The 15,747-nt window shown below is 40.7% G+C and overlaps 1 protein-coding gene across 6 annotated transcripts in view; it reads right to left on the reverse strand.

Moving 5' to 3' along the window:
* Positions 1–144: 144 nt before the first annotated feature.
* The window catches only part of RIPOR2 (RHO family interacting cell polarization regulator 2), a 103,101-nt gene continuing 87,498 nt past the window's right edge, over positions 145–15,747 (reverse strand). For all 6 annotated transcript variants that reach the window (XM_061593646.1, XM_061593683.1, XM_061593655.1 and 3 more), the window contains exons 13-22: positions 14,924–15,610; positions 12,644–12,825; positions 11,257–11,425; positions 9,456–9,588; positions 7,491–7,652; positions 6,154–6,312; positions 3,774–3,976; positions 3,252–3,335; positions 1,767–1,857; positions 145–1,589 (exon numbers count right to left, since the gene is read on the reverse strand). In XM_061593646.1, coding sequence (XP_061449630.1) covers positions 1,489–1,589; positions 1,767–1,857; positions 3,252–3,335; positions 3,774–3,976; positions 6,154–6,312; positions 7,491–7,652; positions 9,456–9,588; positions 11,257–11,425; positions 12,644–12,825; positions 14,924–15,610 — 1,971 coding nt within the window. In that variant the 3' untranslated portion in view covers positions 145–1,488. The remainder of the gene's footprint in view (positions 1,590–1,766; positions 1,858–3,251; positions 3,336–3,773; positions 3,977–6,153; positions 6,313–7,490; positions 7,653–9,455; positions 9,589–11,256; positions 11,426–12,643; positions 12,826–14,923; positions 15,611–15,747) is intronic.

Genomic DNA, 15,747 nt, shown 5'->3' on the forward strand with positions numbered 1-15,747 from the left:
AAGAAGAGTTACAGGTCAGGCCTAGCATCATAGTGGTGGAAATAAGTCAACAAATGTAAAAAACAAACAAACAAGCCTCTCATAGTCAATGTTATTTAATTATTCAAAAATAATATTTATTATAACTTAAACAGCAATAAATATGAGAAGTACAAATACCACAAAACTAGAAGGCAAATATAAGCCAAAAGTCAATACAAAAGACAACAATGAAAGACTGCAGGCTTATGCCAGCAATGGGCTGTAAAAAACCAACACATAAATTATTTCACATTTCATAAGCGACTTTTCCCCTTCAGCAAACCTTTTAGAGTGACTGTACAAATGTAGCTTTTAATCAGAGAATATATATAATTTGTAAATTTACAGGTATATACAGTGTTGTAACATTCACAATAAAGAATACTGGCTTGCCAAAGCATTTGGCAAAAAAAGAAAAGACTTATTAGACTAGATTTAAAACACACACACACACACACACTTCACAATCGGCATATCTCCAAGAATGACTGCCCAATACTAATAGAGGAATGATCTACTTTAAATTTTATAATCTGTGGGGGTAGTAATGAGGGCTTCAATAAAACACCTTCAGGTTGCAACCCTATGCAGTCTAACAAGGGAGTCAGTCCTATTGCACTCAGTGGGATTTACTTCTGAATAAACTGGCACAGGGGCATGCTGACCATTGCAGATCATGTGAGGGAAGAGGTGCATGTGAACACTTCAATCTGCTTATTGATCTGCATAAAGCCTCACTTTTGTTTGAACCTTTAGGGAAGAGGGAAGGAAACTGGATCCAGGGGAACATCTCTAACCTTCCATTTGTTATGGACAACCTGCACAATTGCTTGACGGTGAAAAAAACCCTGGGATTAATGAGAGGCCAGGAAAGAGCAAGAATGGAAATGAGTCGGAGACCTGACATCTGGGGTTTGCATCGTGCTGTTTCCAGAGGCAATCATTTGAAGATTGTTCATGCTAAACTGTACTACTACTACTAAAACCAGGGAGGAGATACCTGAAAGCAAAAGAGGCACAGCACAGATGGGAGTCAGAACTGCCTTAATAGTCCCATTCAGCTTGCTTTATTATTTGCACTGGTTTAGGGGAAGCATTACAAGGTTTCAAACTGATACAATAATATCCACAAAACAAACACCAAATTTACTTTAAAATCTCTCATTTATGATTTCAAAACCTCTTGTATTTGCTTAAGCTGTCTTCATGGCAACCGCCTAGATTCAATCAAAAGCAAAGCAATCACAATTGTTGACAGATTACCATTTTCATTTTAAGTTACAGGGAAGCCAATAACACCTCCAAACAGATCTCCATGGTTTTTTTCTTTGTATATCTGTGAATTGCTAAATTTCTGAGCATCCTTCAAAAGAATGTTTTCTTGTTTTTGCAGTTCAGGTACAGCACCATTAGGGTTAAGAAGACCAGCTCCTGTGACTGTTATGTGCTAATATGCAGGTAAAACACTTAAAAGGCTGTGGCTACCTCAGTCCCACGGCGTCCACTAACTTTAACAAATTCACGGGGAAATTTATCTAGTTGTTCATATGCCAGTCTTCCATCTTCTCCTAAGCACAGAAAAGAGAGAGAAGTGTTGCATCAAGAAAAGGTTAGGTGCTGCTGTTCAATGGTTGCAAATGTAGCAATGCTACCTTGCTTATGTTCTTTGTTGCTTTTCAATTTGTCTCTCGCCTACATGCTTTTTTGACCCATTTTTCACCAGTTTGCATAAATACTCAACCTACCAAGAGAGAGCAGGGTTTCAGAGGCTATCTTCCTGATCTCTTCGTTGTCAGACTGGCAAAGTGTGACCAGCATTTTAATACTTTCAGTTGCCTGTACAAAAAAAAAGTTAATTATTTTCTAGGTCTCATCTCAAATTTCTATGATAGTCATCAGTTCTTTGCTAGAATTCATCTGGAGTTTCCTTATTTTCTGCAAAAGGCCAAAATACAGAGTCCCACATGCACTGCCTGTGATCCACCTATAGAGTAGTGTATATGGCTTTCCTCATTAATTTCAGCAGAGCCACATGCAAAAGGAAATGTATGTGTGGATCTGCTCCTTCCATTGGGGAAAACCTCCTGATGCATTTTGGTAATGCCTGTGGCATGAAAGCGACGATGCACAAAACAGAAAAGGAAAAGGCAAACTGCTCACATCATAATCCAGTGAATGATGAACAATCTTATTAATAAAGATTATTTTATTACTATTAAACTACCACTATGTTACATTTGTCATGATTGCTATAAAGTATGAGGTTATTAATGAAATCTTTAGTTAATTCCACATTACAACAGCATGCTAGAGCTAACGTGGGCATATACAGGTCAGTCTGTTTGTAGGAGGCTTATGTAATTTCATGCCCTGCTCTTACTTCTGCCTTCCCTGACATTAGGACAACTGCTGACTTACTATGCACTTTAGCTACAGGGTTAGCTAAGTTTAGGGTGGAATCCTATGGGCCCTGATAGCCTGTTATTGGTAGTCCACCAGTAATGAGGCCAAAAATGGGGCAGGTTTGGAGCATGTTGGGGTGGCTGAGGAAGCTCAGGATCCTAGGCTTCCTCATTCTCCTGACACCTGCTCCTTAAACAGAGCTGGAAACTAGGCTAGCAGGTGTGAAGGCAACAGGAGAGAAAGAAAAATAAAAAAGGAAAAATGGTTGCTCCTCCACCTGCCCTGGCTAGCATGAACTCATCTCCTGCCATCACCATTGCTGGTGGGATTGCTCTACCCCAATGCTTCTCATGATACTAGAAATGGTACTAGAATCTATGCGGTACTTTTGTTTGTAAGTACAAAGCCACGACACCACAGTGATTTAAGCAGATCCCACTCCAAATGTGGATGCAAAGGCAGTTCTTGGTGCTACTACTCTGGGAAAGGCCTCGCTTTTTCCAGTGTTATCCATATTTCTATATGCAGTTGTAGGTTGTTTTTGTTTTTTATCAGCATTAATTCTCTAAATACAACTTAAATCAGTGCATCTCTGAAAAGGCACAAGAGCTCTCGTGCACGGTTCACACATCTCATCCTGGAGATATTTCAAGGTTCTAAATTACACACACAAAAACCCTCCCCATTTTTGTAAAGTAATATCAGGACGGGAAATGCAAACGAACAAGACTCTTATTGTTGCTGTTTGCTCAAGAGGGGCTATTGAAAGCCTTGCTGTTGTGTGATCTTTTGTTGTGTATGGGAAAGTAAAGAAGGCAAAGATTTACCTGGAGGCATTTGAGGGCCAGACAAGCTGCCTTCTGCAGGTGGAGGTTGGACTGTGCAAGAGCTTCACAATAATAAATTAAAGCCTGGAAGAAAAAGAGAGAGAGAATGAGAGAGTGCACGAGGTGGAAGGCTGCAACTACATCTCACAAAAGGTGTCCCAACCCTTGGCAGAGATTGGCCCCTTCATATATTGTTGGATTACAACTTCCAGTATGGACAATGGTCAGGGAAGAAGGGGGTTGTAGTCCAGCAATATGTGGAAGGCCACAGGTTCCCCATCTCTGATTGAGGGAATAACTGAGGTGGGCTATACGCTCCTATGCACTCCAAGGACCGTCCAAATGATCAGGAGGTAGTGCACCCAGCTCTGAGATGTGACATTCCAATATAAAAATATAACCTGCACTTCTAACTATCCTCCTGCCATGAAGCTTTAATAGCCTTAGCAAAATGTCCTAGGTGAAATCTAGCAGCTCTACATTCATACTCAGAATTTTGTTACCGCTTCTCACTTCACCTACCTTTTCCCTGAACTGCTTGTCTTCTGCTGCAACTGACAACACTGATGCCACAGCCTCATAAGTCTCCCTTTTGTTTTCAGTCAGGAGAACAGCCAAGGATTTCAGTACTTCTTGATGAGGGGGAAGGCTGATGGAGGTTAAAGCAGTCTTACTCTGCAAGAACTTTTCATCTCTTAAGGACTGGAGAGTCTGCACTATTAAAGCTGAAATGTAACAATATTTCCTTCGAGTTAGGGCAAGCTTAAAGGTTACATTCATCACATTGAGACCTTTGAAATAGTTACATAACGTAAGAACCCTGCTGGATCAGGTCTAAGGTCCATCTAGTCCAGCATCCTCGTCTCATAGTCATAGCCAGCCAGATGCTTATGGACAACCTGCAAGCGGGACCTGAGTGCAACAGCACTCTCCCCGCTTGTGATTTCCAGCAACTGGTATTCAAGCTTTTGCATATTAGCTGGCTGCTCCATGTGGGAATTACAAAGCTTAGAACAGGGGTGGGGAACCTCCAACTGACAGCCCAGACTGGACTGCCAGGGTGTCCAGTCTGGTCCATGAGGCCATTTCCTCCAAACCACACCCACCTGTCAATCAGTGTGGACTTGTGACATCAGCTGATGGATGGGGTGGGTGGGGTTGAATTCTGCATTGGCTTGAGGTGCCTGTTCCCAGCAGTGAACAGGCATCTGCAGCCAGTACAGCAGGACTGAATCCTCACTCATCAGCTGACCTGTAGGGATTAAATTCTGTTCAACAGGAAACAGGTGCGTACAGCCGGCTTCTTTCTCCTGAGGAGAAAGTCTGTTACATGCAGGGTTCTAATCCCCTGCTCGGCATATGCTTCCCACTTTGCCAGACCTATGGCTGGTGCTTCCCAAAGCTGGGTGTGAGCCCAGTGGGGGTTAAATTCTGCTTTGTTTGGCTGCATGTGTCTCTCGGGGCAGAGGGAAAAGAAGGCAACAGGCGTTTCCAGTCAAAGACAGCCATTTAAAGGCTTCTTTCTCTACCCCTCCCACTGGCTAGGAATGCTCCTTGTGCTTTGGTTCCCAAATGCTGGATATGCAGTCAGCTGGCTGTCAGGCACTTGGGAAAGCCAAACAAGGGGTTTTGACAGGTGGTCGGAACAACCTACTTGTCAATCACATGGTGTCATAATGTGATGGACAGGTGGGCAGCCCCATCCATCTGTCAAATATGGCCCCTGAGACCTATCCTGGTAAGGATCTGGTCTGTGGGGCCAAAAAGGTTCCCTGCCCTGGTATAGAATCACTTGCCACATGGGTTGCCCTCATTAGAGGGCAGTTTCCACATCGCCACCAACTGCCATCAGGAAATTCTAGCAGCCTCATCCATGTGGAGCTACCATTCTGTTGGGTATTTCAGGCTCATAGCCACAAATCCTGGGGTGAAAGGGATTGGTTGGAGGAGAATCAGTGCTAAACATAAATACAGGTAGCCCAATGTGTTTTAAGTTGTTTAATTAATTTGCATATTAACAAAATGAAAACAAGTGTCTAGTACTTGTCATTTCCCTCCAGTTCTTATGGAACTCGTTGGCCAGGCACTGGAAAGTTACACCACTTCTTAATGAGCAACTGGACAGAATGTTGCTTTCATTCTTTTAAAAATATATCTTCAAGGACACAGGCTAGAGCTTTACTCTTTTTAAAAAAGAACAAAAAAATGTGAATAGTGAAAATTTAAAGAACACCTGATAAGCCAGGACCCATGATTGCAATCTTGGGCTTTTCAAACAGCTTCAGTATGTCTCAAATGGTTTAACAGGTACTTACTTTATTCAACTATCTGGGTTATTTTGCTAGCATCTTTGACATGGGATGCCTTGTGGCACGTTAAAATAGTTTACACAGGAAGCTCTCTAATCATGGGTCCATCTAGCACAGTATAATCTATACTGACTGACAGGGTTTCAGAATGCAGTCTTTCACTGCCCTGTCTAGAAATAACTGGCATAGGCCCTGACACCTTCTGCATGTAAAGTACGTGCTCTACCGGGGAACTATCATCCTTCTCCTAAAGAAGGATTTTATGTTACATTGTGTGCAGTAGCTTCCAGGCTCTCAGTTTATAGAAGTTATCTCTTTGTGTGCATGTGTTACTGTATGGTTTTCATTGTGAATCAATGTGTAGTAGATCCAGCTATAAAGGGAGGGTCTGTTACTTCACCTTCAGATTGCCCCCAGCAATATGATCAATGGATATTATTTTGGCTTGGCTCATCACACATACATTCATGTGTATATGAATTTTAATTAAAACATGTTCCTCGATACTTTTGAGCAGCAAATGGAATTCTTTCATGGTCTCCTTTAAAAAGATATGGGTTCAACTTCCTTAAGAACCATATTATCTTCCTTACCTTCTCTTGCAAGCTGAAGCAAATAATTTGCCAGATCATTAACATTTTTGCTGGCAAAATAGTTGTAATACTGAAAAACTGTTATAATTTCCAAGGGCAGACTGGAAGAGAAGACAGGCTCTGCTCGGTCCAAGATATGAGATACCAAGGTTTTGAACGCTGTATGACAAGATAAAAGAACTTTATTAATTACTTATTAATAAGAGCAATATGTAATTATGGGAGGCACTGCACTGAATTGGATCTGATTTGTTTAACAAGTTCACACATCATGCTGCCATGAAAGCGGACATTGCTTTTGCCTCACTCATTCCCTAGCGAAAATGACTCTGTCTCCACTGCACCCTGAAATGTCTCATCTTGGGGCCTACAATCAGCAGAAACACCACTGGCAATAGATCTAGGCTCATACATTTTTTGCAAGTGTGGCTGTGGCCTCTGGTATGGACATGCTCCTGACCCCAGAACTGCTCTCTACCGGTACAGAGGGACCTCTGTCCCATCCTAACCATCTCCAGCCAGCAGATTTCGGCCTTAGGAGTGCTCTCTAAGTTATAGTACAGCATGAGGACTAAGGGGCTGGGCTTTGAGAGAGATTTGAAGGAAATAAAAAGGTGATTCTACACAGGAGATCTGGGAGGCAGTTCTAAACATACAGGGCAGCTAGAGAGAAAGGGTTGAGTACTGAAGATGCAAAGGAGAGTAAAGCCTCATAGAATAAACTTCAAGGTAGAAAAGCAGTGGGCTGGGGGCAGGTGGGCAGGAGGTGGAAGAGGCAGGATTTGGAAAGAAGGTCAACAGCACCATTATGACCATCAATTTAATCAATCAATCAACCAACCAACCACTGACCATGCAATGATGCCAGCCCATCCAAAGGCAATTCAAGAGGGTCCATGTGATTCTGGTAGGCTGAAACCTAGCTGTTAACAGGCTAAGGGGTTCTCAGTGAAGAACAGCTTGCTAATTTTGTAAGGAGGATCTACATTCCTTACCCTCAGGAATCTGCTGCAAAGTGCCCACAAACTATCAATAAGGGATACCAAAAAAAATGAACAACTGGAGGATTAGTCAGAGTAGAGTGGCAATTCTTGCCTGACATTTATACTGACTAGTCTGTATAAATCAGCAACCAATAAATATTTGTGCTTCAAATATTTTCGTTAAATTATTTTGGATTTTGGAAAATAAGACAAAATATTTCAGTGTGAAAATGTCAGCAAGCATCTTTGAACTATTTAATGTAGCGGCCATGATTTTTGCAGACATCATCCATCAAAGAGATCACACAGGAATCCAGTCTGCTGCTACTATGGACACACATTAGAAAACTGCACCTGTTTCTGCAAGTCCTGGATACTCGTCATTCACAGCTGTAGCAAACATGATATCCAATTGTTTGATCATCTTGTCCGCAGAGGTGTGATACACTCCAGAAGAATTAGTACATTTACTCCAGAAGGAAAGTAGAGAGACCCTTTTCTGGAATTCTGGAATTGCTAATGGGAAAGAAAATAACGGAGGAGATTGGCACTGCTTTCAGTATAAGGAAGAAAGCTTGAGGATAGATAAGTATTCTAATCACAGCTGAATGTCTGCAGAACCTAAGAGGCCCCTTATTGAAGGAAAGTAGAAAGAAAATGTCAGTGTTGTATGAAAGTGATTATGTTGGCTTTTCAGAGTGAAAAATCTAAAAGGAAAAAGCAATTTGTTCTGATTGAAAAAGATAGAGTAATTAAATTGCTAAGCACCCCATGCATACATTAGACAGGATCCAGATAAATTTTATCCCGTTGATTTCCATGGTTAAGCATGTACTTTTTCATTAAAAATCAATGGATCATAAGAGCTTCCATTTGACTGGATTATATGTGCGTAAAGCAGACACTGGCTTTTATCTAGGGCTAGTACTATTCTGCGCATCTGGGTAAAGGATGATAAAGGATCTGTCTTCCTGACAATTTCAGATTCCATTGTGTTAAAAAAAAGTAATCTTCCATCTAATCCACATAGTGGCAGAGAAATGCATTATAAAATGTACAAGAAATGTTTGTGCAAATGTGGCCTTTCACTTCTGAAGCTAATCCTTTCCTTTTTCAATACTTTTGTTTTATGTGACTAGAGTTTATGCTGCATGTAACAGGGGAAACAGAAATTACGAATCTGTTTTACAGTCCTTACACATACAACTGTTTAATTTGAATGATATGGTGGTTATGAATTATAACCGCATTACTGGTCACCAACTTTACTACAAAGAAATGTGTAAAGCTATAGAGAGCACTTTTAAAAGAATAAAGTAATATATATATATATATTTAAAAATCATGTTTTGCTTCTGGATATTCCCCACCACCACCACCAGCAACACTGGAATATGCAAAATGTGTTAGGGTCATGTCACAACAAGGACATATGAAATTTGCAAGCCAATATAAACATTGCCTAGGAAAGTGGCCAAAGTTTCACAAAGCACCTTTCCTATGTCCCCACATCTACAATACTCCTGAGATGGATAATGATCCATCTGGGTGCCTTCTCAAGTGCTGAAATGGGATAAAGGAATAAGCCAAAACAAGCTCATTGCTAGATAATGAAAAACATATCTTTATTCAGGAACACAGGAAGCTGCCTTATACCAAGTCAGACAGTTGCTCCATCTATGCTATTATCTACACTGATTGGTAACAGCTCTTCAACGTTTTAGACAGGAGTCTTGCCCAACCCTACCTGGAGATGCCAGCAATTGAAACTGGAACCTTTGTCATATCAAGCACGTGCTCTGTTATTGTCCCATGCAACCTGATCCAATGCATGTTTACTTAGAAGTGAGTCCCTTAGAAGCGAATGGGACTTCTTCCCAGAGATGTGTGCATAGGCTTGCAGCCTTACAACCCAATCCCATCACACATGATTATCTGAAAGTAAGTTGCACAGTGTTCAGTGGGGTTACTTCTTTTTAATTTTTTTCCCCACTCTTACACTTACATCCTGCCTTTCTTCCATCCTGAAACCCAAGGTGGCATACAGGAGGTCGCCAGGCAAGTCACCCATCCAGGCGCTGATCAGATCCACACCTGCTTAGCTTCATGAAGGTGGCAGCCCCATGTGCCTTCCAGACCATACCCTGGGATAAGTGTGTTTAGGATTGAGGACTCAGGTAGTAAATTTCGCTGAACACAATGGGCACTTACAGTACTTCTGAATAAATAGGTATAGGACTGCATTGCACATCATGCCTTAGGAATATTTAAATATACACCAATCTTTTCAAAATGGAAATTGTCTATGCCATTTCTTACCTTCACTTATAGGTCTGATGTTCCCCATGTTCTCATTGCTGATCTCTGCAAGACTCTCAATCACTAGAATCTGCTGGGACAGCTTATCTAGGAGGTTTCTTGTCACAAATGGAATTTTATTGAATACAATTTGCTAGTAAAATAACCAAAGAAGAGCAAAATTACATATATGCTCCGTATAATAAATTCTCTGGATAGAACTTACATCAATTCTGCTGAGCATGCAAGAAGAGTATTTTATAATAGAAATGGAGCCTGCAACAAAACTGCTGCAGTATGAGGGGTTATTCCTGTTCAGGATTCCATCCACCCATGCCCTCTTCCAGAATATTCCATGCCATTCCTCCCTCCCTGCAACAGTCAGCACTTCATGCCCACCAAGCATGCTCAGTCTTCATTGGACTGTTTTTGGCATATTTTCTTCCTTCAGGTTCCTCCCCCCCCCCCGATTTTATGTACTTCAGCCCTACCCACCCAGCTTGCTAATACATCCTTGTGTATTAAACATGCCATTTGGGCTACACACTGATCCACATTCAGAGAATGAGTTCACTATTAGTATTTACAGTAGGATTATACATTTTAATGGTTGTGAGATTCATAGTTGTGGTGATCTTTTCCAGAGGTCCTTTTTAAAAAAAAAACTCAGATGAAGTGGAGTATGTATGTATGTATGTATTTATTATGATAATATTTCTATACCACTTACATTAAAAGAAATCTCAAAAGCAGCAGAAGTACTTAGATTTATGGCAGTTCTTTGAAATGTATGGCACAAACCTATGAGTTGGTAGGAGTTTCTCCTTTTACAAACATTTTGGCTCTAATCCACAACCCTATGAATATTTATGCAGAATTAAGTCCGACTGAGTTTAACAGGGCTTACTCCCAAGTAAGGATTGCAATCATATTTGGAAACAATCTGGAAATAAGTTCACCTAATTTCAGTGGGGCTTACTCACAGCGTGTGTGTACAGAATGACAGCCACTCTAAAGTCCCTTTAAATGAATGGGACAAGATAGTAATGACAAACTTAACCCCCCCTTCATTTCAAGGAGATTTATGCATGACTAAAGGATCAATCCAAATCCCTGGCTGGCAGCAGAAGGGCTTGATGGAGTAGTGTAGCCACTGCCACTTCCACAGCGCTGCTGCATGCACCAGATGGGGCACAAGGGCAGGGAAGAATACCGGATCCGTGTGCCAGTTCCCAGGCAGATACAGCAAAGAGGCCTGGATTGGGTCCATTGCCACCATGTGTCAGCCACAGGGTTGGCACAATATCCAGTGGATGCTGTGCTGGCCCAGCCCGGACCACTCCCTGGTCCATTTTGGATGGTTCCATTGGGTATTGCCAGTGGGAATGCCACTGGTGGAAGCTTGTGCCATTTGATCAGGCACACTGGGGTGCTTCTCCCTGGCGGGGCTTCCCTGCCAACAGTGGAATTCCTTGAATGGAGGACCAGGGGTTTGGATTGCTCTAATGCTTTCTCTCTATCAGGATCTATTATAGCCTACTGTACCCTTGCAGATTTGTGTACGCTTGCCAGCATCTCCACAGCAGCAGAGAAGCTGCCATTGTCTCTTGTTGTGGCCTATTATTCCAGCACTGATCTTTGTGTGTGAGAACTGCAAAATGTGCAAGTACAAGAGAAACAAAGGAGTCATGAGGGACAAAGCAATAAAAAAAATGTGACAGAGGGCAATGATGTGTACACAGCCTGCATATCAGGCATAAACATGCCTCTAATAACCATCTGTTACATAAAACAAAAACATAGCTCTGCATAAGAGAGGTACCTGAATAAGCTGTGTGCAGTACTGTAAGTGCCTGACTATAGTGATATCCAGGCTTTCGTTCCCTGTGGTCAACGGAAGAGGGCTTCCAGCTATACTGGTACCAACTCCTGTGTCTTCTGTCAATGCTTCGCTGAGATGCCCTCTGACTTCTGGGTGTTCTGACCTGTAACTGTTCATGCCGAGAGGTAAGTGAGTGACTTGATTTTCTTTTTATGCAGGCTCGACATGACTAATGCTATGCAAAAGAGGAATTATTGAAAGCACCGACCTGTAACCAAACAGCCCTCAGTAGGCCAAAACCCTTTTAATGAATACATCATACCTCAACATTGGCAGTAGCATAAGGTAGGAAATGCCAACTAAGTGTCTACATTTAAAGGATATATTGCTTCCACAGTGGCCTACTTGTTTCTCTGAAACAATGCCCCTTTTGTAAAGAGTTCTCACTATGAAGTCTTTGAAATCAGCCATCATTAGAACTTTTCTTTTTAAAAAACAAAAAAGGTACCAACCAGCCTGATCTGTTGATGACATGCTTTGCCAAACTATTTTGTGGATTTAACTGAATTATAGATTTGTGGTTTTGAAAAGTTATACAATTAAAACTTAATCTGTCAGTGCTTTACTAGCCCATGATTAATTGTCAGCCAAAGGAGAGAAAAAAAGTTGTTGAAGCAGAAGACATGATTACTTGCATCTGGTGTTTCATACATAGTATGTGGGTTTACCATTTTGTTTATTCACAGAATAATGCAAATCTTTTTCAAGAATTATTTCACTCTTGAAAGAATTACTCCAGGGTTTCTCAGTGAAAGGCAGATTACCGAACATTCAAGAATCCTAGGATATTGATATCCTGCTAGCAGAGCAACCAGATCATCGTGTGTAGAGGTGGTGCCTGACGTGAGCTTCACGCCAGAGGGTGCTGATACAATCACAGAAACCCTGTTCCATTTTGCTCTGTCACTCACCCTCCTGCTCTGCTTGCTTATTACTGAAGACAGGAGTGTAAGGTGTGTAAAATGACAGTTCTCATATTGTTTCAGAAAGTGCGAATTTGATAAATTCAGCTTTAAATCTGAACAGAATTGAATTTCTCTATCATCTCTACAGATGACCAAGCAATCCTTCCTGCTAGTCAGCTTTTACATTTGTTATTTTAAGCTTTAGTTAGAGACATTTTAGCAAAATGATAAAGAATGTGTGGAGAACAGTATCATCAGTTCTGCTAAACTTCATTTTCAGTGCTCTATAGAAAATCACTAATCTATAATCTCCACCAGTATTTAGTTTGATCTTGCTTGAGCAATGAGTGTTTACCAAGATCCTTGACTAAAAGGACGAGAATTTGGCTTAAGTAGGAAGTATAAGATAATGACTTTCATACCTGTTTTTCTCAACCTCGGTATCTGAGAATACAGAGTCAGCACCTCGACCACCATTGCAAAGCTCATCAGTACCACCATCGTCTTCAAAGTCAGAGGTGTTAAGGAAATCAAAGCTTTCCAATGCACTTTCAACTGTTAGGCTTAAACTGGATGACCTGCTGTTATTTATTGCTGGTCTGCACTGCAATAGCAAAGGAAAAATGAATATGTGAGAATCAAAGACAAGGTTTAACCACTGTGCAGAGTTTCTCAAGTGAGGCTAAAACATTTAGCCTAATTAAACATGGAGTTTTATATTCTCTTCAAATTTGTAAAACAGCAAATTAGCTACATTCTCTGCAAATCCACAATTTCTTTACCAGGATTTCACTTTTTGAGCATTGTGAAAGATATTAGCGAAGGAAGGTTGTGACTTATGGAACATTATTTAGTAGATGGCAATAGGGATGCTACTGGAGTGAAGCTGAAGAGACTCAACCTAATACAGAGTAGATGGGAATGAACTATGAATTTTGCTAATGAAGAAATTCTAATCAAGGAGAGCCTAAACCAGCTACCATCTGATTTTTAACGTACCTAGATGCACATGGAGATCTGGATTTTAGGTTTGTAGAATGCTGTCAAGAATCCTATGAAAAACTACAGCAAGCCAAGCCAAAAAGCTGCCTTCCAAAACTGAAACCAATATGATTCTGAAAAATGAAATGGACTGCCTTCAAGTCGATTCCGACTTATGGCGACCCTGTGAATAGAGTTTTCATGGTAAGCGGTATTCAGAGGGGGTTTACCATTGCCTTCCTCTGAGGCTGAGAGGCAGTGAGCTTCATGGCTGTGTGGGGTTCAAATCCCCACTGGTTTAAGGTAAGTGCTCACTAATTTTAGCCACAAAAACTTCTCCTATTGCCTAGGATTCAAGATCTTATCTTAGCACAGATTTTCTGTGGCTGAAATCGTCAAGTTCCTAGCTTATGTTACTCTGTTTATGTGAATCAATCTCATAGTAATATCGTACATCTTCTAAAGGTACTTAAAAACTAATAAAAATTCACTGTGAACAAACTTGCCAAACATTGCACCTGACTTGTTATCAGTAAAACAAACAAATCATTCTTTGCAAAAGCACTGAAATCCACTGCATTAATTTAGAACTATACAAATATTTTTGTATTTAACTAAGTCTTACTCAGAGTAGACCCACTGAAATTAATGTACCTAAATAAGTCATGTGTATTAATTTCAATGAGTCTACTCTGAGTAGGATTAAGATTGAATACCACCCATATTGCTTACAATAATTCCATCTGCAGGAAACAGCCTTTCATACAGAACAGCTCCGAATAAATTCTAATTTTAAGAATTATGTTTTAAATTTGTGATTAACCTCATAGATTTATGTATGCATATGTAAGCAAATAAGGTGAGAAAAGATGAAGATCACAAAGCCTGTAAATTCATTGAAAAGATTCTTAAGGATGATTAAATACCATACATTTCCTGTACAAACCAAGGTACATATTTAACTGTAAACTGAAGAGTTATGAAAGCATTCAATTGTCCTTAATAGGGTTCTCTGTTAATGTGGGAGTTAGTACATTCACAGCAATTATTATATAAATCTATTGCTAATCTAAATTCATCTACTGTGGCTATAATAGGTTTCCATCAAGATGGCAGATTAATAGTCACTTCTGTATCTGGTATTGTTGCGGCCTATATTACATTATGAGTTTCCCAACTGGTTATTGGTAAATAAGACTAAGTTCCTGCCCCCTGGGTTTCATCTTGGTTTTTAGCTTCCCCACTGTTTATTCCAATTAAAGGCTTCCTCACTTTATGGCCAAGAGGCAGGAAAGTGTGTTTAGAAAAGGGGATTTTGGAAGGGGATGCCTATTCCCTTTTTTGGAGGTGGGGTTCTAGGGCAACAGTGGGACTTGAAAAGGATCATGGCCTGAAAGAACAACTAGGAACAGCTTAATGTGATGGTTTCAAAATTGGAATGGACGATGGTAGCCCTTTCCATTAGTGAGCTGCCTTTGCTTCAGTCATTCACCACGCTTCCCCTCTCTTATTCTTGAGTTGTGCTTCAGTTCTATATCAAAATGGGTGGCCTGCCTTCACCCATGTCTGGAACAGAGATAGCTACTTTCGCTCATTACAACCACAACAAGTAACTGTAGACAGCTGAGATATGAATAATGAGGGTTATGCTGTATTACACTGTTTATAATGAATGAGGTTGAATCTGTCCATTTATATGTCTTTTCTGAAGCTTAACTTACTTTTAGGATTTCGTCCAGGTGTGCTATTTCTTGGTCCAAATCCTGGAATTCTTTAAACTGTTCTTTATGAGGCTCAAGTGATAGCATAAGCCCCTGCAATGCTTCTTCTAGGCTTCCATCAAAACAGGATTTATAGCCTTCAGATTCACCACTTATTGATCCCTCACAATGCAACTTTTCCGGTGTCATTGGGCCTTCTCCTGAAGCGAGTCTTTTAACCAGCTGCTTAGTGATGTTGCCTTCAAAAGTATCCAGTTCCACAGGTTTGAGCTCTGATAACTCATCTGTGTCTTGCAGAAGTGACATTGGGGCACTGTTGTCTAAAAACAGGGTGTTGCTCCTTGAATTTAGAGACTTTTGGCAAACTTTAGAATCTACGATTGAAGTCTTATTTTCCTCATTAACTAGCACATTCTCTTGTGATTTTAAATCTCTGGATTCAGGTGCAGAGTCCACGGATGAGGTTGTACTGATATTGTCCATGGTGTGAGTTTTTGATAAGTTCTGTCCATTGTGTTCTGGGGGCGTGACGGTAATTTCAGGATTAGGATTATCTATGGCAAAGGAGGAACCTACTGAACTGGATGATGGAGTGCAGTCTCCATTGGGAATATCACTGAAGCTGAAAGACATTGGCCTTTTCTCATGTTCTGTTCCATTTTCAAAGACATCATCGGGTAAATTTGACTGCAGATGCAACAAGAACAATTAGAAATGGAAAACCAACGAACTTTCCCCACAAACATTAATGCCAAGCAACTAAAAGAAAATGAAAGAAAGTTATGTCTATTGACTTCTGTAAAGCCAAGTCTTTCTGTGGCTGT

Source organism: Rhineura floridana, chromosome 1, assembly GCF_030035675.1.
Source record: "Rhineura floridana isolate rRhiFlo1 chromosome 1, rRhiFlo1.hap2, whole genome shotgun sequence".
Classification (NCBI taxonomy): domain Eukaryota; kingdom Metazoa; phylum Chordata; class Lepidosauria; order Squamata; family Rhineuridae; genus Rhineura; species Rhineura floridana.